The sequence below is a fragment of the Lithobates pipiens genome, unplaced genomic scaffold (genome assembly GCF_037356315.1).
Source record: "Lithobates pipiens isolate NorthernLeopardFrog02 unplaced genomic scaffold, aLitPip1_a1.2 Scaffold_28, whole genome shotgun sequence".
Classification (NCBI taxonomy): Eukaryota; Metazoa; Chordata; class Amphibia; order Anura; family Ranidae; genus Lithobates; species Lithobates pipiens.
In genome coordinates, this window is record NW_027507789.1 from 2,240,558 (window position 1) to 2,262,998 (window position 22,441).

The 22,441-nt window shown below is 46.5% G+C and overlaps 1 protein-coding gene across 1 annotated transcript; it reads left to right on the forward strand.

Moving 5' to 3' along the window:
* Positions 1-20,938: 20,938 nt before the first annotated feature.
* LOC143935000 (urotensin-2 receptor-like) lies at positions 20,939-22,158 on the forward strand. The gene has a single exon (XM_077458554.1). The coding sequence runs from the start codon at positions 21,003-21,005 to the stop codon at positions 22,086-22,088; it is 1,086 nt and encodes a 361-aa protein (XP_077314680.1). The 5' UTR covers positions 20,939-21,002; the 3' UTR covers positions 22,089-22,158.
* Positions 22,159-22,441: the final 283 nt, after the last annotated feature.

Genomic DNA, 22,441 nt, shown 5'->3' on the forward strand with positions numbered 1-22,441 from the left:
ATTTGTGGAGAGACGACTAATAGTTGTCCTGTGGACAGATTCTCCCCCCTGAGCTGTGGATCTCTGCAGCTCCTCCAGAGTTACCATGGACCTCTTGGCTCTTCTCTGATGAATGCTCTCCTTGCCCGGCCCGGTCAGTTTAGGTGGACGGCCATGTCTTGGTAGGTTTGCAGTTGTGCCATACTCTTTCCAGTCTCCGATGATGGATTGAACAGAGCTCCGTGAGATGGTCAAAGCTTGGGAGATTTTATTATCACCGAACCCTGCTTTATACTTCTCCACAACTTTATCCCTGACCTGTCTGGTGTGTTCCTTGGCCTTCATGATGCTGTTTGTTCACTAAGGTTCTCTAACAAACCTCTGAGGGCTTCAATGTACAGCTAGATCCAATACATTTTAGTTAGGGGTATCAGAGTAAAGGGGGCTGAATGCAAATGTTCCCCCTACACTTTTCAGGGAAAACTGAGTACCCTCTGTCACAATTGCACTAATATGGCTACAATCACATGAAGTCTGATGGAGGATCCCACACTTTTCACATATTTATTTGTAAAAAAAAAAAAGTTTGAAACCCATTTTTTTTTATCCTTCCACTCCACAATTATGTGCCATATGGTGCAATGCAGCGCTGGTCTATCGGCACTTAGTGTACTTGTACAATGGGAAGCCATTGTAAATAAAGACACCATGCAGACTGTCCTGCGTCACCGTGTGTATAGCGGTAATTGTCACTAAAATGGGCGTTTTTTTCTGCGCATCACAGCGATTCGTAATAGGTGTGAATCCAGCGTTCCGCAATGTAAGCGGCTCCAGCAATCGGCACACACACACAAGTTTCTCGCTGTTCCTACAAATCCCTCACCGCACACCTCACCCTGCGGATGTGATCAAAAATACACGATGGAGAAAAATTGTTTTCTAGAAGGAGAAGCAAGGTCAGCGGGAAGCGGCGGCGTATGAAGGGGTAATAATAAATATTGGATTGCCAGGGGTCACTCAGGAGAGGACTGGAGGGCAGATGGGTATCTCCCTAACTTCGGTCCCTTATCTATTGACGCCTTAATCTCAGGCTCACTCTCTTTGTAGCTACGATTGATCCGACCTGTCCATCTGTTTCCACCTCCGCACTTCAGTTCATCCTCAGTGATGGGAAAGACACAAAGATAACTGGATCACATGACTGGCGGGGGGAGCACAGTGGCAGTAACAATAGTGATAGCACCCCCACGCCGCTGCCATGGGGCCTGGAGGCATTGCGGTGCAGTAAAAATGACCTCCTGCATCATGTTTGTTGGACAGTACAGCCAGGGCCGGTGCTACCACTAGGCAAACTAGGCAGCCGCCTAGGGCGCACTGCTGCCTGGGGGCGCCGGGCCATTGGTGTTCCAACTCTCTCCTCTCTGCAGCAAGCAACTAAGTCTCAGCATCAGCAGGCAGCCACCTTCGCACATAGTGTCAGAGGTGCAGCCTGACTCCCAAATGAATGGAAGCAAGTAAACATTCATTGATGGGCACTGGTAGGCTGCATTGAAGAGCATTGGTGAGGCTGCATTGAAGAGCATTGGTGAGGCTGCATTGAAGAGCGCTGGTGAGGCTGCATTGATGGGCGCTTCATTAAAAAAGGTGGGGTATGCATGAGCAGGGGAAAGGGGAGCCGGGGGGGGGGGGGGCAGCAAAATGAGGTTTCGCCTAGGTTGTCAAAAATCCTTGCACCAGCCCTGAGTACAGCCAACATGCAAACCGTTCAAAATGAACATGGCTGAGCCACAACTGCCCCACAAAGGCATGCGATGCACACAGTTGCCCCATGGTGGTGCAAATTCTCATCGGTTAAAATGGGAGTTGATGAGGCAATATAGCTAGGCTGATCGGACATCCCTGATTTCCGGGGACGGTCCTCGATTTCAGAAGGCTGTCCCCGGCTATCTTGGATTTCTCATAAAAAATGGGAGCACAATGTTGTGGGTGTGGTCACAAAGGGTGATATCGTTTTGTGGGTGTGGCCAAGTAGGGTGTTCCCAAACTTAATTTTGAAAATCTGGTCACCTTTGGTATCTCTCATTTTAAATCTGTTTATTTTGTCTTTATACCTTGAATATCTGCCTCATTTCAAGTCATGAGTAGGCACTAACAAAGTACGAAACGCGTCGACCTTCTCTCAGTCCCCACACTGCACACTCTTTTACACTGCAGCATGATGTTTATTTACTGTAAAGTTGGATTATTATTTTTTTTATGGTGCAGTTATCTTGGATTTCTCATTAAAAATGGCAGCATGATGTTGTGGGTGTGGTCACAAATGGTGATATAGTTTTGTGGGCGTGGTTGGAAGTGGGTGTGGCCAAGTAAGGTGTTCCCAAATTAAATTTCTCATTTTAAATCTGTTTATTTTGTCTTTATACCTTGAATATCTGCCTCATTTCAAGTCATGAGTAGGCACTAACAAAGTACGAAACGCGTCGACCTTCTCTCAGTCCCCACACTGCACACAGGTGTGGTTATAAGTGGGTGTGGTCAGCCGGGCTGTTCCAAAATTTAATTTTGAAAATCTGGTCACCTTAGATATCTCTCATTTTAAATCTGTTTATTTTGTGTTTATACCTTGAATATCTGCCTCTTATTCCAAATGTTTGTGGCCAGTTGTTTGAGGGCATGTTAAAAATAGGGGAGTGATGTTGTGGGTGTGGTTACAAATAGTGGTATCATTTTGCAGGTGTGGTTATAAGTGGGTGTGGTCAGTAGAGTGTTCCCGAATTTCAAGTCATGAATAAGCGCTAACAGCACGAAACACGTCAACATTCTCTCAGTCTATCACGGTGTCTTTTTCACTGCAGTATGTTTTTTTTTTAAATTAGTAATAAAGTTGGATGCTTTTTCAGAGTGCAGCTGTATTGAATTACTCATTAAAAATAGCGGCGTGATGTTGTGGGTGTGGTTATAAATGGTGCTATCGTTTTGCGGGTGTGGTTATAAGTGGGTGCGGTCAGTAGGGTGTTCCCGAAGTTGGATTTGAAAAATCGGTTCACCTTAGATGAGAGGCCTCCTTGCCACTTCTCAAATGCCCTCTGAAAAGTTATCCACCGCGTGTAAACACTTACTAATGCAGATTTATTGCTTTTGGGTCACCATGGCCAGCACTGAAATTAAACCTGTCCAATAAAAAAAAACTAACAACATTTTCAACTTCCAGCCCTGTAGAGGGCGATAGTGAGAACCTACAGCCATAAGAGTCCAACTCGTTGGAAACTTTTCCTGCATTCCATGTTTTTTTGCCGATACCACTAAAGGATAAAAAGTTCCATACATGAGCCATCCACAGCATTGGATAAGGATGGCAAAGCTTCTACTATTATCTTTGGAAGTCCAGGCATGGATTCTGCAAGTCCTTGGAGGGAGTCTAAGAGTAGACGTTCTGGAAGTCGTATCAAGGCTTCTGCAAGCACCACTGGAAATCCTGCCAGGGATTCTGGAAGTCCTCGAAGGGATTCTGGGAGTAGGAGTTCTAGAAGTCATGGCAAGGCTTCTGCAAGTACCATTGGAAGTCCTGGCAGGAATTCTGGAAGTCGTTGCAGGGATTCTGAGAGTATGAGTTTTAGATGGAGTATATTTGTACTCTGTCCACTAATTGAAGGCTGGTCATTCTCGGAAAGGAAGCTATCTACCATCTATGGCCACCCCATTCTTCTGATTCAATGGTTCTGTAAAAGACTGTCACTGCAGATAATTGTAGTCAGGTGTATTTCCATCATTACCGGCAAAGTTTGAACATTTCCCAGCAAGCTCTTCGAAATCTCACCTCGTTGTCTGCAGCATGTGTACACTGGACTTTCCAGTAGCTGGTCAGAAGGACGTCAACTGCAGGTCTGTCATGGTGCCCCCGGCATATGATGCACCCAAGGCCTGGACTCTAGAGGACAGTTGGTCTTCACCAGAGCTCTTGGTGATAGAGATGGGCCAGAAACCTTAGAGGTTCCACATTTCTATGCTGCCAGCTGTCACTAGGTTGTGGCCCTCAAGATTGACTCACCAAGAGCATAGCTGAGACAAAATAGTTATGGCATGGAGACTGGACATGAAATGTTGGGCAGAAAAGTAGTCAGTTCGAGTCAAAGGTCGCGGGCAGGCCGCATGCAAGACAGTAGTCAGATCCGCCCAGAGGTCAAGGAATTCTGGAAGTCCTCACAGAGATTCTGAGCATAGGAGTTCTAGAAGTCATGGCAAGGCTTCTGCAAGTACCATTGGAAGTCCTGGTAGGAATTCTGGAAGTCCTTGCAGGGATTCTGAGAGTATGCGTTTTAGATGGAGTATATTTGTACTCTGTCCATTAATGGAAGGCTGGTCATTCTCAGGAAGGAAGCTATCTACCATCTATGGCCCCCCCATTCTTCTGATTCAATGGTTCTGTAAAAGACTGTCACTGCAGATAATTGTAGTCAGGTGTATTTCCATCATTACCGGCAAAGTTTGAACATTTCCCAGCAAGCTCTTCGTAATCTCACCTCGTTGTCTACAGCATGTGTACACTGGACTTTCCAGTAGCTGGTCAGAAGGACGTCAACTGCAGGTCTGTCATGGTGCCCCCGGCATATGATGCACCCAAGGCCTGGACTCTAGAGGACAGTTGGTCTTCACCAGAGCTCTTGGTGATAGAGATGGGCCAGAAACCTTAGAGGTTCCACATTTCTATGCTGCCAGCTGTCACTAGGTTGTGGCCCTCAAGATTGACTCACCAAGAGCATAGCTGAGACAAAATAGTTATGGCATGGAGACTGGACATGAAATGTTGGGCAGAAAAGTAGTCAGTTCGAGTCAAAGGTCGCGGGCAGGCCGCATGCAAGACAGTAGTCAGATCCGCCCAGAGGTCAAGGAATTCTGGAAGTCCTCACAGAGATTCTGAGCATAGGAGTTCTAGAAGTCATGGCAAGGCTTCTGCAAGTACCATTGGAAGTCCTGGTAGGAATTCTGGAAGTCCTTGCAGGGATTCTGAGAGTATGCGTTTTAGATGGAGTATATTTGTACTCTGTCCATTAATGGAAGGCTGGTCATTCTCAGGAAGGAAGCTATCTACCATCTATGGCCCCCCCATTCTTCTGATTCAATGGTTCTGTAAAAGACTGTCACTGCAGATAATTGTAGTCAGGTGTATTTCCATCATTACCGGCAAAGTTTGAACATTTCCCAGCAAGCTCTTCGTAATCTCACCTCGTTGTCTACAGCATGTGTACACTGGACTTTCCAGTAGCTGGTCAGAAGGACGTCAACTGCAGGTCTGTCATGGTGCCCCCAGCATATGATGCACCCAAGGCCTGGACTCTAGAGGACAGTTGGTCTTCACCAGAGCTCTTGGTGATAGAGATGGGTCAGAAACCTTAGAGGTTCCACATTTCTTTGCTGCCAGCTGTCACTAGGTTGTGGCCCTCAAGATTGACTCACCAAGAGCATAGCTGAGACAAAATAGTTATGGCATGGAGACTGAACATGAAATGTTGGGCAGAAAAGTAGTCAGTTTGAGTCAAAGGTCGCGGGCAGGCTGCATGCAAGACAATAGTCAGGTCCGGCCAGAGGTCAAGGAATTGTGTAAGTCCTGGCAAAGCTTCTACTATTATCATTGGAAGTCCAGGCAGGGATTTTGCAAGTCCTTGGAGGGAGTCTAAGAGTAGACGTTCTGGAAGTCGTATCAAGGCTTCTGCAAGCACCACTGGAAATCCAGCCAGGGATTCTGGAAGTCCTCGAAGGGATTCTGGGAGTAGGAGTTCTAGAAGTCATGGCAAGGCTTCTGCAAGCACCATTGGAAGTCCTGGCAGGAATTCTGGAAGTCCTTGCAGGGATTCTGATCTGAGAGTTTTAGGTGACCCAGCAAGGATTCTGCAAGTACTGTAACAAATTCCTCTATGAGGAACCTCAGATAGGACTCAGAAGCTTCATATGCCTACACAATTCCCTTACAAGATCGGCTTTTTTTTCAGAAGCTGGCGCTCCTCTTTGATTTCAGCTCCATCTTCTAAATATAAAAACATCACCAATATAAAATCGGCTTCATCAAAGAAAGGAAGCCTCTCACTCTTCTGCACCCCGGAGATCAGATCTGGAGAAGAGAGGAAAGAGAATGTGGAGATCATTAAGAAGTCAGAAGGAATTCCACTATTCAAAGCATTGGCTCCACATTGTTTAATATGTGCATGGGTGACATGAGAAGGTGACAAGGAGACGGGTGTCATAGAAAAGAGGTACCAGGCTCAGGCTGAGATGGGGATGAAAGATGAAGGAATGACAAGAGGAATCTTAGATGTCTTCCAAATAGATGCTCTGAGGGACTTTGATTTTATTTTAAAGAATGGTAATAAAAAAGACAAAAGGCCGCACCTGTAAATTAGACCTCAACTAGAACTTGATGAAATTTACTTGCTCTTTGCACTGTGTATTATGAACAATTACCATGCTTTTTTCCCCCATAAAGTATGTTCTTCACCTTTTTTTCATCCTTTAGTCTAGACATCTCCAGACTCCAAATCCAGCCCACTAGAAGACTTTATCAGGCTTATCTAGGCTCAGTGAGTTCTCATATAGGTCTACCACTGGTCTTCAGGTCAGTCTACGATCTCTGTTTCTTCCCAGTTACCACCCCCCCATAAAATACCATCTTCGTATTTTTTTCATCTTTTACTCTAGGCACCCCCAAACTATGGCCCACGTGCCAAATCTGGTCCACTGCAAGATTTTAGGGTCTAGGGTCAGCGATCTCTCCCACAGGTCTTCAGGTCAACCTACAATCTCAAGTTTCTCCCCCTTTCTGGTCTCCAGGGTAGATTCCCCAGCTGCACTGTAATGTATCGTTGTTGGTTGCTAGGACTGCTGGCATCATAACAACCAATCACATGCTTGCCCGGGCATTCACAGGAGGGTGGGACTTCTTCTGTCCAGACCTAGTCTGCCTCGTTCTGCTGCTACAGCCACACCCTCAGAGCCGGTTCACACAGGGGCAACCTGGAATCCGACTTCAAGTCGCCCTTTTGAGAAAATCAATGGAAGTGAATGGAGCCATCTTAATGTACACTACAGCAGTCGCTCCGACTTCAGAAAAGGTTCCTGTATGACTTCAATCCGACTTCTAGGCGACTTGTACCCATTGATTTCAATGTAAGTTGCCTCCACGTTGGATCTCCATCTATATTGAAGTGACAATGTCGCCTCTCTAATAATAAAAACCTGGCATGGGTTCCCCTCCAAGGGCAAACCAGGCCCTGAGGTCTGATATGGATTTTAGGCTCTACATGCTTCCAACCACACTGTGAATGGATAAGGTAAGGGTGGACTCTGATAGGTACCCTGATGTAAGGGGGAACTGTTATGGTGACTCTGATGTAAAGGGGAACTCTGATGTGGACTTAAAATATAAAAAGGGGGAGAAATAAGGGACAGAGGGGCATTGGGACTTTATATGAAACACACCACTCGGGCAGGATGAGACATTGAACATGATAAGAGAGGTACTGTATAGTAGCAACAATGGGCATAATTCAATAATTGATATATATTTAATTCAAGAATATGATACAAAAGAAATAAGCATGATTAGTAACGTCATATTGTAATAAAATTCATTGCAACAAGGTACAACAAACATGATTAATACCAGTCTTGTAAAAAAAAATTCATAATATAATAAGCTATATACAACATGATTATAATTAGTATCAAAAAATACACCCACGGTATACACAGACATAATGAACATAATATAATAATTCAATGGCTCAGCCGGATAAAGCCCATTGTAAAAAGCATGGTAACTGTGACACAGCATCAAATATTAAAGCTCTACGCGTTTCGTGGGGTAGTATCCACTCGTCAGGAGCAGCTATCTGGGAATCTCTGTGGGTATGGGTAGGATTGTGTAATGTGGACTTGATGTAATGTAAGCAGGAACTCTAGTGGGTGCTCTGGTGTAAGGGTGGACCCTGATAGGGACTTTAATGTAAGGGGGACTCTGATGGGGACCTTTATGTAAGAGGGGACTTTGATGGAGACACTTGAGTAATGGGGGGCTTTGATGAGGACTTTGATATAAAGGGTAATTTTGATTGAGACTGTAATGTAAGGGGTCACTCTGGTGGGCTCGTTCCGGACCCCTGTTTGGAGAAAGCCAAGCATCTTATAAAGAAGTGGTATTTCTAACTCTGACACTGGTTTCTAAGGAAGTCACAAGTACCCTCCCTACAAACAACTGACATCAGAGGCAATCCCCGGCCATTTTACAGAAAGGAGCGGGCATAGCAGTGACATCACTACCCCAATATGGGCACTGGCCATTTATAGGACATAACATTGACCACATAGGGCAATGGCTTCCTGATTCGGGCAAGCCTCCTCAACCGCAGATACCTGCACCGATCGGCCAGGATTGTGGAGAAGAGGTTCTTGTCCTCATCAACATGGGAACAAAGTGCTTTGCTGGGGGGGGATGCTTTGCATTTATCCATGTCATCTCTCCATTGCACACAGTGCAAGTTCAACCATTCGTCCTTTCATCTTCATGCCACAGATAATGGAAGACTTGTACTTGGCTTCAGTGGACGACTTTTAAAATGAAATTTCAGGCGCTAGAACCAACTAAGCTTAAAACGGCTCCCACCCGCTTCTAACATCTACAGGGCTGCTGTTAGAAACCACGGGGCTCAATACAGCCAACTGATCCCCCTCCCCGCTAAAAAACCCCCCACAGTTTACTATGCTTCAGTTATGAATGAACACAGTGAGTGATTGGTACAGATCATCCACTGTGTTCATTTAGGAAAGGAAGGGAGCCAGGAAATGGGACATTTTACGGACCCTTCCCCCACTCTCCATCCTAAAGGATTCTATTGTGTGCTTGCAGGAAAGGAGGGAAGCCGGCATCAATTTGGGGGGGGGTGGGGGCACACAGGGGAACAGGGGGAAATGTATGGTGCATGGGGCGATAGACATGGCACGGGGGCAATTATTGGAATCAGTCCCCTATATCGCTCTCTCTCTGCAGCAGCTGAAAGCCAGCAGGAGGGAGAGGAGGAGAATCCAGCTTTTAGCTGCTGCAGAGAGAGCCCTACAGGGTATTCACCCACCTGCCTGGACCCCCCTGCTGGCCTAGGCCCCATGCAGGAGGACAGATGGTACGCCATTATCCATGGTCCTGAACATTTATACTATCTACCCTATAGAAGATGCTTATACTTACCTATTGACCGTCAGTCCGGTCACAGGATGTCCCCAACAGCAGCTTCAAGGCGATCTGACAATATGTAGAATGCCTGGGGGTCACACAACAGCTTACTATAGGGCATCCGTATAGGGCACTCCTGAAGCTGGCCACTGGAATCCGATCATGTAACTGGACCAGAGCACTCTGAGACAGTGGCGGCTGGTGCTCCAAAATTCTTTTTTTTGGGTGGGGGCAAACAAACTGAAAAATACTGAAACAAAAACATCAATTGCAGCCACACTGTGCCTATCATATGCATCCACTGTGCCCATCATATGCAGCAACTGTGCCCATCATATGCATCCACTGTGCCCATCATATGCAGCAACTGTGCCCATCATATGCAGCCAACTGTGCCCATCAAATGCAGTCACCTGTGCCCATCATATGCAACCAACTGTGCCCATCATATGCAGCCAACTGTGCCCATAATATGCAGACACTGTGCCCCTCATATGCTGACTCTGTGCCCATCATATGCAGACTCTGTGATCATCAAATGTAGTCAACTGTGCCCATAATATGCAGCCACTGTGCCCATCATATGCAGACTCTATACCCATAATATGAAGCCACTTTGCTCATCATATGCAGACTTTGTGCTCATAATATGCAGACTCTGTGCTCATTAAATGCAGCCACTGTGCCCATCATATGCAGCCTCTGTGCTCATCAAATGCAACCAACTGTGCCCCATCAATTGCAGCCTTTGTGCCCATAATATGCAGCCACTGTGCCCACCTGCCCGCCATCTGCCCGACATTGTGGTGGCATGTCAGGCAGCTGGTAAGGAGGCGAGCTGTGGGACGGTAGCGAGGCGATGGATGCTGTGTCCTCCGTGCGTGTCTGTATTCCTTGGCGCCAATGGGATCGTCTCTGCCTTCAGCCAATCAGGTGCTCAGTATTACATCTGGGCCTCCTGATTGGCTGAGAGGCGGTTCTGTTGGTTTTTGAAGGACATTTATCTAGATGACTGCTAGTTTTATGTGACAAAGGACATACAGTATTGATCATTAAATTGATAATTAAAGAAAATGGAATCCAAATCCCTCATATAAGATATAATATGCAAATGTTAAAGTTTTTTCTTTATAAATCTGCAGCTTTCATGAAAATAATCCCCGGTGATCCTGCCATTATTCAGGCACTTCTTTTTACAAGGTGACAACGCTCTGTCTCCCAGTTGTGCTCCTGTGTTGTCAACCTAAAGGAGGCCAGGAACCCTAGTGGTCACCAGGTGACAGCCTTAAAGATTGTACCACCAAAAAGGTGTCTAAAATGGAAAGGTCATGGTCCAGGGGCTGCAAGTCAGTGGTCAGGTCAAGCAAAGGTCTCGGCAGGCAGCAGAAAAGAAACAAAGTAAGTCCAGGCAAAGACTGAGGTAGGCAAGAATGTAATTAGATCCAGGCAGGAGTCAAGGTAGGCAGCAGATGAGAATGTAGTCAGGTATTAAGACAGGTGACAGGTTAGTCAGATCCAGGCAGGGCTCAAGGAAGGCGACAGGTAAGAGAGAGATCAAGTCTAGGCATGGGTTAAGGCAGTTAGCAAATGAGACAGTAGTTAGGTCCAGGCAGGGATCAAGGCAGGCGGAAGGTGATAGAATAGTCAGGTCAAGGCAGGCGGAAGGTGAGAGAGTAGTCATGTCCAGGCAAGGGTCAAGGCAGGCAGAGCAGGTGAGAGAGGAGTCAGGTCCAGGCAGAAGTCAAGGGAACCAGCAGGTGAGAGAGTAGTCAGGTCCAAGCAGACAGCAGGGGAGAAAAAAGTCAGGTCAAGGCAGATGAGAAAGTTGTCATGTCCAGGCATGGGTCAAGGCTGGCAGGCAGCAGGTGAGAGAGTAGTCAGGTCTAGGCAGGGCTCAAGGCAGGCAGCAGATGAGAGAGCAGTCAGGTCCAGTCAGGCAGCAGATGAGAGAGAGCAGACAGGTCCAGTCAGGCAGCAGGTGAGAGAGCAGTCAGGTCAAGGCAAGCAGCAGATGAGAGAGTAGTCAAGCCAAGGCAGGCAGCAGGTGAGAGGGTAGTCAGGTCAAGGCAGGCAGCAGGTGAGAGAGTAGTCAGGTCAAGGCAGGCAGCAGGTGAGAGAGTAGTAAAGTCAAGGAAGGCAGCAGGTGAGAGAGTAGTCAGGTCAAGGCAGGCAGCAGGTGAGAGAGTAGTCAGGTCAAGGCAGGCAGCAGGTGAGAGAGTAGTCAGGTCAAGGCAGACAGCAGGAGAGAGAGTAGTCAGGTCAAGGCAGGCAGCAGGAGAGAGAGTAGTCAGGTCAAGGCAGGCAGCAGGAGAGAGAGTAGTCAGGTCAAGGCAGGCAGCAGGAGAGAGAGTAGTCAGGTCAAGGCAGGCAGCAGGAGAGAGAGTAGTCAGGTCAAGGCAGGCAGCAGGAGAGAGAGTAGTCAGGTCAAGGCAGGCAGCAGGTGAGAGAGTAGTCAGGTCAAGGCAGGCAGCAGGTGAGAGAGTAGTCAGGTCCAAGCAGGGGTGGCAGGTGAAAGGGTAGTCGAATCCATATGGGTAGAGACAGGCAACTTACAGGTAAATATTATAGAGCTACAGTTCTGCTGGTGATAAAACCCACCACTAATCATCTAACAGCAAAGTGTTTAAATACCCTCCAAGCCAGTGAGCATGCTCAGTATCAGGGACACACGCCAATGCATGCTACAGAGCCTGCACACATCACATACACTAACTCATGTGCACACATGTCATTGCCAAGAGACGATTGAACAGGCAGACGCATGACATGTTTGCTGTTTATCATACACAATGCTATAGCAAACTAAATGTCACCCAGCTGCACCCATTTTAAAAGTAACCTTGAAGCTTTTTGTAAGGGTTGTTCATCTGTCTGGTCACGTGACCACTTAAACATGGCGTACGTGTCTGAATGAAGTGCGCACTGAGAGGCACCGTGACTGCATGATAATGAGACCTGCTTATTTTCTAATAGGAAAGGAAGGTTCTGGACATTAATGAAGGTGGTGAGGAGCACGTTCCATAATGAAAGGAGACGGCGTAGAGTACAGAAGGAGAGGAGAGCACCGCGGCTTTCAGGGACTGGCCAAATCTGCGGGTTTACTTTAAAGTCGCGGGTCTTATCTCGCCTCCTTCTCTTGATCCCACAATTATTAAACCTTTTTTATCCATTATTGGCTCTAACTCCTCTCTCCTCCTCTCTCCTCCATCCCTAAACGGCACTTTTTATTGCTTTTACAGCCCCTTTTATCCTTAAAAATCCGACGCGTTCCAGTCTCATATAGAGACACAAGACTCCAGTCCGGTCATATCCGAGTGTTGTAATGCAGAGAGAAATGGTTCTGCCATTGTCCAGTAATTAGCGGTCCTGAGAAGTAGAGGTGAACCGTCTGATCTCCCTAAATAAAATTTTGGCAAAATTTGCCACAATTGCCATATGGACTGCTTAGGGGAACTTTTTGGTAAAATTCATGTTGGCTTTGTAAAGCCAAAAAAAAGGAGGAGGCTGCATTCACACCTGAGCGACATTGCACCCCGTTATTTCTCAATGGGGGACCCCAAAATTGGGTAGCGGTCAGAAGACAGGTCCAGGTGCAAACCAAGCCGGCAGAGGGTATCCACAGATGCAAGGGTAACCCAGGAACAAACGCACTGGAGAGCCGAAGATCAACCACAGAGAGAAACTGGCTCCCTAGGTGTCACCTACACACCTGAAGACACCTAGAAAAAAGGTAAGTATGAGGGCTGCGGTGCTTTCCAATGGGGGGAGGTGAACCCTAACACCAAGGGTGCCTTCACAGCTGGGTGATGCTGTCAGGACTCGATCTGCAGTAGAAGGCGAAGCTCACTAAGACCTGCCATTCTTGCCAGAATCTTACATGGCCGCACAAATGTGCGCCAGGATGAGCACTGGCACACAGCGGCGCGCAGAGCCGGCATGGACTGGTGCCAAACAGTGTCTAGGTGTCTTCCCAGCCGGTTGCGCCAGTCCAGGCTGGCTGTATGCGCTGCTGTGTGCCAGTGCTCATCCTGGCGCGTATTTGTGCCTCCATGTAAGATACTGGCAAGAATGCCAGGTCTTATGAGAGATTGCAGATTGAGTCCTGACAGCATCACCCAGCTGTGAAGGCACCCTTAGTGTTAGGGTTAACCTCACCCCATTGGAAAACTCTGCAGCCCTTAGACTTACCTTTTTATAGGTGTCTTCAGGTGTCTAGGTGACACCAAGGGTGCCAGTTTCCCTTTTTTCTGGATGTCTTCAGTCCAGTCCGGTGATGTCCAAGTTCCTCCATACTCCTTTTCTTCCTCCAGCGGCTGTCATAGAGACCTGGTCTAATTACATGACCCGGCTCTCCGCAGCATCCTACTGTGAGTCCAGGGTGGAGGGTAGAGCAGCAATGACACCTCAGGCTCCTGAGAAGTGGGTTAAATGTAGGGGTTGCCACCTGTCCAGGAATCACCCAGGTGTCCGGGTTTCAGTCCACCTGGAACCCGGGCACATTATTCAGACAGGAATGTGGCTCGGAAACAGGGCGGACATGAGGGTGAGGGGGGCACTATGTGCACCACATTACTATTCTCTTTGAAGCACCCAAAGGTGGCCATGGTCTGCAGGGCTGATGCAAGGATTTTTGACACCCTAGGCCTGTGATGGTGAACCTTGGCACCCCAGATGTTTTGGAACTACATTTCCCATGATGCTCATGCACTCTGCAGAATAGTTGAGCATCATGTGAAATGTAGTTCCAAAACATCTGGGGTGCCAAGGTTCGCCATCACTGCCCTAGGCGAAACCTCTTGGCTCCACCCCTGACACCACCCACTTTGCCCTGCCCCTGTATACCCCACTTCTTTAATGAAGCACCCATCAAATGCAGCCTACCAGCGCCCATCAAATGCAGCCTACCAGTGCCCATCAATGTAGCCTATCAGTGCCCATCAATGCAGCCTATCAGTGCCCATCAATGCAGCCTACGAGTGCCCATCAATGCAGCTTACCAGTGTCCATCAAATGCAGCCTACCAGTGCCCATCAATGCAGCCTACTAGTGCCCATCAATGCAGCCTACCAGCACCCATCTAATGCAGCCTACCAGCGCTCATCTAATGCAGCCTACCAGCGCCCATCAATGCAGCCTACCAGCGCCCTTCTAATGCAGCCTACCAGCGCACTTCTAATGCAGCCTACCAGTGCCCATCAAATGCAGCCCACCAGCGCCCATCAAATGTGGACCACCAGCACCCATAAAATGCAGCCTACCAGTGCCCATCAACAAATGTTTGCTTGCTTCTATCATTGGGACACAGACACAGTCCTCCACCGCCGCTACGCCTCTGACACCATGTGTGAACGGAGCAGCGGCTGCCTGCTGATGCTGAGACTTAGTTGCTTGCTGCAGAGAGAAGAGAGTAGGAACACCAGTGACCTGGTGCCCTAGGCAGCAGTTCGCCCTAGGCGGCTGCCTAGTTTGCCTAGTGGTAGCACCGACCCTGCAGGTCTGTTACAATCCTATAGTGTATAGTAAAAATAAAATAAAAATTGCTCTGCTGTGCTAAAGTGGCTCGGGTTTGGCTGGAAGAAAAAGTGGCAACCCTGGTTGAATGACGCTGGACGCCATTCATGCCATAAGATGAGTGACGTTGGATCAGGACTGAGATGGGGGCAAAAGGGACAGCTGCACCAGGCACAGCGGCATCATGTGCGGGGGGGGGGTGGGCAACTCATGAAGGGCCACACTTCCCTCTTCTCAGGTACACTCCAAATCAGTGGCTGGCAACCAGTGGGCTGTGGCTTCAAGCCTGCTCTGATAGCTACTGCTGTGTCACGCCATGCTCTACACGCTCTGCTCTCCACCCCAGCCAGCAAAAAAAGCACTGCGCATGCAGCTGGTAGAAACCAAGTGGCAAGGCCACGCATGAGCAGTGCAAATTTATTTCCGAACACGGGCAGACGGAGCCAGTGCCAGGACAAGATCACCCAGTGCCCATTGGCAATCATGCAGTAGGTCAAACCAAAACAGGTTGATATACTTGCTTGACATAAATGACTGAGCAAAGAAGCCAGAGGATGGGGATGGCGGCCAGTTAACAAGCATGTTCAGAATGAATTCAGCAACGGCAGCCCACGTATCTTTCTCGTTGGAGAGGGCCCCTTTAAATATTTATGTCCAATCACAGCGTCCCAATACCCCCCCCCCCCCATTCCTCATTTTATTTACAAAGTGCCGCGCGGGGACTGCGGATTGCTTAAATTATGTGCAAAATGTACAAGAACTGCAAGAGCTGCTCTCAATTATTCATAGCGGAGGAAGAGCAGAAATGCAGCTGTGAATTTTTGAGAGACGTGGCGACTAAATAATAAATTACAGGACTAGTAAAACAAAAATGTCCCAACGGCGGAGGGGATCGACCAATCAGAACTCAGAGCCAGGACCACGTGACACGGGGGGGGGGCCTAGTCATTTGGTTCGGTGGCCAGATCCTGTAGCCGGATTTCTGTTTTACCTTTTACAGCTTCAATCCAACATGTAGTGAGAGAGCAAATAGGTTGCCATTCCTGAATTGACCTTCATAAAATGCCAGTTGCCTGGCTGTTGGTGATCCGATGGCTTCTAAAAAGTTCAAGGACAGGAGTGCAGATTCGATGGTTGTGGCTTCTCCCATCATTTGCTTGCTGCATTCTGGCTCCGGGTCAGGAATGGCCAGGCAGATAGCATTTTCAGAAGGGGATCAACACGTATCCCTGTCAGTACACTTGTCTTTTTTCTTCCCCCGTATTATCTTCACAATTGTCCTGATTGTGGCTTCTGCTTTACAGCAGCATTTCACCTGAAATGATTGTCAGCTCTTCTGGTCAGAATGTTATTCCTTTTTATCTCCTCCTCCTGTAACATTTTGTGTAGCAGCAAAAAGGGTCAAAAGAAAAAAAAAAAAAGTGAGAGGACAAAAAGAATGAGGGAAAAGCAGTGGGGGATTAATACCTTGTGCAGTGTGTGCCATGCACATGGGCCCTGGGGGAGATGGGGGCCCCTTGTGTATTCACTGGCTGTATGAATTGTGGATTCAGGACAGAAGGGGCTCTCTCTGGTCTCTGTGTTCCCCGCCTTGCATCCTTCAGAACGATGCAGTTTGCAGTCTGAATTCTCTCCCCGCTTGTTGGTTGTTAGGACGCTGGCGGACGCCTTGGGGTGGGCGCCAGCATCCTAGCAACAACACACGCATGATGAGGCTCAGTCCAGAACATAGGCAGCGGGGTGCAGTCCAGTGTATGGGCGGCACAGCCCAATCCAGCACACGAGCAGCCTGGCTCAATGAGTATATGGGTGGCATGGCCCAATCCAGCACATGGGCAGCCTGGCTCAATCAGTATATGGGTGGCATGGCCCAATCCAGCACATGGGCAGCCTGGCTCAATCAGTATATGGGTGGCATGGCCCAATCCAGCACATGGGCAGCCTGGCTCAATCAGTATATGGGTGGCATGGCCCAATCCAGCACACGGGCAGCCTGGCTCGATCAGTATATGGGTGGCATGGCCCAATCCAGCACATGGGTAGCATGGCTCAATCAGTATATGGGTGGCATGGCCCAATCCAGCACATGGGCAGCATGGCCCAGTGTAGAGCAAAGGGAGCATGGCCCAACCTAGAGCATAGGGGAGACAGCCCAGTCCAGTGCATAGGCAGTATGGCCCAGTCCAACATAGGTGGCATGACCCTGTTCAAAGCATAGGTGGCACAACCCACTCCAGCACATGGATGGCGCAGCCCAGTCTAGCACATAGATGGCATGGCCCAGTCCAGTGCATAGGCAGTACGACCCAGTCCAACATAGGTGGCATGGCCCTGTTCAGACCATAACTGGCACAGCCCACTCACTCCAGCACATAGACGACATGGCCCAGTCCAGCACATGAGTGGTACAGCCAAGTCCAGTGCATAAGTTGCACGGCCCAGTCCAGCACATAGATGGCACAGCCCAGTCCGGTACATGGATGGCACATCCCAGTCCAATGCGTAGGCGGCACTACTCAGTCCAAAATAGGTAGCATGGCCCAGTCCAGTGCCTAGGCACCACAGCTCAGTCCAACATAGGTGTCATGGCCCTGTTTAGACCATAGGGGGCACAACCCACTCCAGCACATCGACAGTATGGCTGAGTCCAGCACGTGGGCGGTGCAGCCAAGTCCAGTGAATTGGTTGCACGGCCCAGTCCAGCACATAGATGGCACAGCCCAATCCAGTGAGAATGCTTTGTCCTAAATAGGTGGCTTGTCCCAGTCCAGTGCATAAGTGGCACAGCTCAGTCCAGCATATAGGTGGCATGGCCCAGTCCAGATCAGTGCATAGGTGGAACAGCTCAGTCCAGCATATAGGTGGCATGGTCCAGTCCAGATCAGTGCATAGGTGGAACAGCTCAGTCCAGCATATAGGTGGCATGGTCCAGCCCAGATCAGTGCATAGGTGGAACAGCTCAGTCCAGCAAATAAAAAGCAAAAGGACAAAAACAAACGATTAAAACAAAAAAGAAAAAAAAAGCGGTTGTACTAACGTCGATCGCTCCCCCACTGAGCTGTTGTGTTCTGTCGGTGGACGCCCCTTCCCCGCCAGCACACTCCCATCAGCGCTCTCAGCCACTGGCTGCTGGTTTTCCAGCTCATCCGCCAGAAGCCGGCCAAACGATCGGTTTCTCTATGGGGGCCGTCAGATTAAAATGGACCGTCTGCCCGTATCCATCCGACTGAATCGAATCAGATGCCGACACAAGTCCGCTGACATCCACTGCTCCATAGAGAGCTACCGCTGGTCCGATCAGGTCCACCTGAAAAAAATAAAATAGGTTAAAGTGCCAGTACCAAAAAAAAAAAAAAGTGAAGCAAGAGTGCAGAAAATAAAAATAAAAACAAAAGATGAAAAAAAAATGTTTTACAAGCCTCAAAAGACAAAAACAAGTAAGGTCCACCCGAAAAACCTAAAATAGGTTAAAGTACCAGAAGAGGAAAGGATGGGAGGTGCAGCTACATTTTCACACACAGCAAGAAATTGTACAAATCTCAAAAGACAAAAACAGACAAGTAAAAAAAAAAAAAAAAGAAAGAAAACATCAAAAGAGAAAATAAAAAGCAAAAGGACAAAAACAGATAAAAAAAAAAAAAAAAAAAAAAAAGCAAGAGGACAAAAAGATATAAATAAAAACAAAAGATAATAAAAAAATGTACAAGCCTCAAAAGACAAAAACAGACCAAAGTAAAAAAAAAAAAAACCACACAAGAAAATCACAAAAGAAAAAGCAAAAAGGACAAAAACAAACAAATCAAAAAACAGACAAGTAAAAAAAAAAAAAAAAAGCAAGAGGACAAAAAATATAAATAAAAACAAAAGATTAAAAAAAAATGTACAAGCCTCAAAAGACAAAAACAAGTAAGGTCCACCTGAAAAACCTAAAATAGGTTAAAGTACCAGAAGAGGAAAGGATGGGAGGTGCAGCTACATTTTCACACCCAGCAAAAAATTGTACAAACCTCAAAAGACAAAAACAGAGAAGTAAAAAATAATTTAAAAATAAAAGAAAACATCAAATGAGAAAATAAAAAGCAAAAGGACAAAAACAGAAAAAAATAAAAAAATAAAAATAAATAAAAAGCAAGAGGACAAAAAATATAAATAAAAACAAAAGATTAAAAAAAATGCACAAGCCTCAAAAGACAAAAACAAGTAAGGTCCACCTGAAAAACCTAAAATAGGTTAAATCGCCTTAAAAATATAATAGTTAATAACTCATTATCCCAAGTTCTTTGTAAATCAATTATAAATATAGACCCCGTACTACAGTACCAGAAGAGGAAAGGATGGGAGGTGCAGCTACATTTTCACATCCAGCAAAAAATTGTGCAAACCTTTAAAAGACAAAAACAGACAAGTAAAAAAAAAGAAAACATCAAAAGAGAAAATAAAAAGCAAAAGGACAAAAACAGACAAAAATAAAAATAAATAAATAAATAAAAAGCAAGAGGACAAAAAAATAGAAATAAAAACAAAAGATAAAAAATAAATGTACAAGCCTCAAAAGACAAAAACAAGTAAGGTCCACCTGAAAAAACTAAAATAGGTTAAAGTACCAGAAGAGGAAAGGATGGGAGGTGCAGCTACATTTTGACATCCAGCAAAAAATTGTACAAACCTCAAAAGACAAAAACAGACAAGTAAAAAAAAAATAAAAAAAATAAAAGAAAACATCAAATGAGAAAATAAAAAGCAAAAGGACAAAAACAGATAAAAATAAAAAAAAAAAAAAAAATAAAAAGCAAGAGGACAAAAAATATAAATAAAAACAAAAGATTAAAAAAAATGTACAAGCCTCAAAAGACAAAAACAAGTAAGGTCCACCTGAAAAACCTAAAATAGGTTAAATCGCCTTAAAAATATAATAGTTAATAACTCATTATCCCAAGTTCTTTGTAAATCAATTATAAATATAGACCCCGTACTACAGTACCAGAAGAGGAAAGGATGGGAGGTGCAGCTACATTTTCACATCCAGCAAAAAATTGTACAAACCTTTAAAAGACAAAAACAGACAAGTAAAAAAAAAGAAAAAAAGAAAACATCAAAAGAGAAAATAAAAAGCAAAAGGACAAAAACAGACAAAAATAAAAATAAATAAATAAATAAAAAGCAAGAGGACAAAAAAATATAAATAAAAACAAAAGATAAAAAAATAAATGTACAAGCCTCAAAAGACAAAAACAAGTAAGGTCCACCTGAAAAAACTAAAATAGGTTAAAGTACCAGAAGAGGAAAGGATAGGAGGTGCAGCTACATTTTGACATCCAGCAAAAAATTGTACAAACCTCAAAAGACAAAAACAGACAAGTAAAAAAAAAATAAAAAAAATAAAAGAAAACATCAAATGAGAAAATAAAAAGCAAAAGGACAAAAACAGACAAAAATAAAAATAAAAAAATAAATAAAAAGCAAGAGGACAAAAAAAGAAAAGAAAAAAACAAAAGATAAAAAAAAATGTACAAGCCTCAAAAGACAAAAACAGACCAAAGTAAAAAAAAAAAAAACACAAGAAAATCACAAAAGAAAAAGCAAAAAGGACAAAAACAAACAAATCAAAAAACAGACAAGTAAAAAAATAAAATAAATAAAAAGCAAGAGGACAAAAAATATAAATAAAAACAAAAGATAAAAAAAAATGTACAAGCCTCAAAAGAAAAAAATAAGTAAGGTCCACCTGAAAAACCTAAAATAGGTTAAAGTACCAGAAGAGGAAAGGATGGGAGGTGCAGCTACAGCAACATCAAAAGAGAAAATAAAAAGCAAAAGGACAAAAACAGACAAATAAAAACAAAAACAAGAAGCAAGAGGGCAAAAACAATAATGAAAAAAACAAAACAAACAAAAAGAAAAAGAAAAGAAGAAGCAAAAGAGGAGAGGTAAGAAGGCAGCACTTACAGCTCAGATAGATGAAAGTAGCAGAAGAGGAAAGGATGGGAGGTGCAGCAGATTTCGGGAAGTGTAACGGAAATAAGGGAACGCCAAAGCCAACTGAAGGTGGAAAAGATGAGAAAAGCGGTGAAGAGCCAGACACAAAGAAGGGACAAACAATGGATACGTAAAGTAAGAAGACAGAAGGATAGAGGGAGAAGCCAACGTCACAGCCCCCTCTTCCCCTCCCTCTCCTCTCCTCTCCTCTCCTCTCCTCTCCTCTCTCTCTCTCTCCTTCGCTGTTCCTGACTGATGAGAAGCTTCAGTCTTCTCCGCAAGACGGTCCTTTCCCCGGGCCGGCTGCGCTAACGCTCTTATGGAGCTCAACTCCTCCGGCCCGGGGAACTTGTCCAGCCCGGACCCCAGGGGCCACAGAACGGAGGAGCTGATCATCACCTCCACCTTCAGCACTATCTTGTCTTTGATGTACGTAGCCGGGATGGCAGGCAACGTGTACACCTTGGTGGTGATGTGTCACTCCATGAGGTACGCCGCGTCCATGTACATCTCCATCATCAACTTGGCCCTGGCGGACCTCCTCTACCTGTCCAGCATCCCGTTCATCATCTGCACCTCTTTCGTCAAGGACTGGTACTTTGGAGACATCGGCTGCAGGATACTGCTGAGCCTGGACCTCTTCACCATGCACGCCAGCATCTTCACCCTCACCGTCATGTGCACAGAGAGGTACATGGCCGTCACCAAGCCTCTGGACACCGTCCGGAGGTCCAAGGGCTACCGGAAGTCCATAGTGGTGGCTGTGTGGCTCTTGTCCCTTCTCCTGACGTTGCCCATGATGATCATGATGACGCTGAGAGAGGCCGAGGGCAAAGGGGGGAAGAGGATGTGCGCGCCCACCTGGAGCGAGGACGCCTACAGGACTTACTTAACTGTACTTTTTAGCACCAGCATCATGGCCCCGGGGATGGTGATCGGCTACCTCTACACCCGCCTGGCCAGGACCTACCTGGAATCTCAGCGGAACCCCATCAGCAAGAAGGAGAACAAGAGGTCCCCCAAGCAGAAGGTGCTAATTATGATCTTCAGCATCGTGCTGGTCTTCTGGGCTTGCTTCCTGCCGTTTTGGATCTGGCAGCTGATCAGGCTCTACGACATGTCCCCGCCGCTCTCGTCCCAAACCCAAAAGTGCATTAACTACTTGGTCACCTGCCTGACCTACAGCAACAGCTGCATCAACCCTTTCCTGTACACCCTCCTCACCAAGAACTACCGGGAGTACCTGAAGAACCGCCACAAAAAGTTCTACAGGTTCACCTCGGCCTTTCGCAAAAGGGGGTCCAGCCTGCAGTGCTCCTCGTGGGGGCGTTCCATGTCCTCCAGCAACCACTACGACTACGCAACGGAATCTATGGGGATGACTTGCGTCAGGGACACCAAGTGACTGGAAGAGGGTCTTAGGTTTTCCGGCTTTGGCTTTCACGCTCACTGCGGGAGGGAGGGACCCCCGCTGACCACGGTAAGTAATACCGAGAACCTAACTTCTTCTTCTACTGCTTTCCTGCTGCTTCAGACTTTGTTGGTCCCAAGTGGTAGGAAATACCTTTAATGTATGAGGTCCACCAAGTCTTCACCAATGGGCTTCGGGAGACGTATCAGAACTCTAGCTCTGTGTGTAGCCCACACCCATTAAAGGGGTCGTTTCTGGTTTCTGAGCAGTTGGTTGGGGAGATGAGCAGAAGCCCCCCCCCCCCCCGACACCCAAAGAGGTTTCCTGCCAGTCAGGGGTGTTGCTGG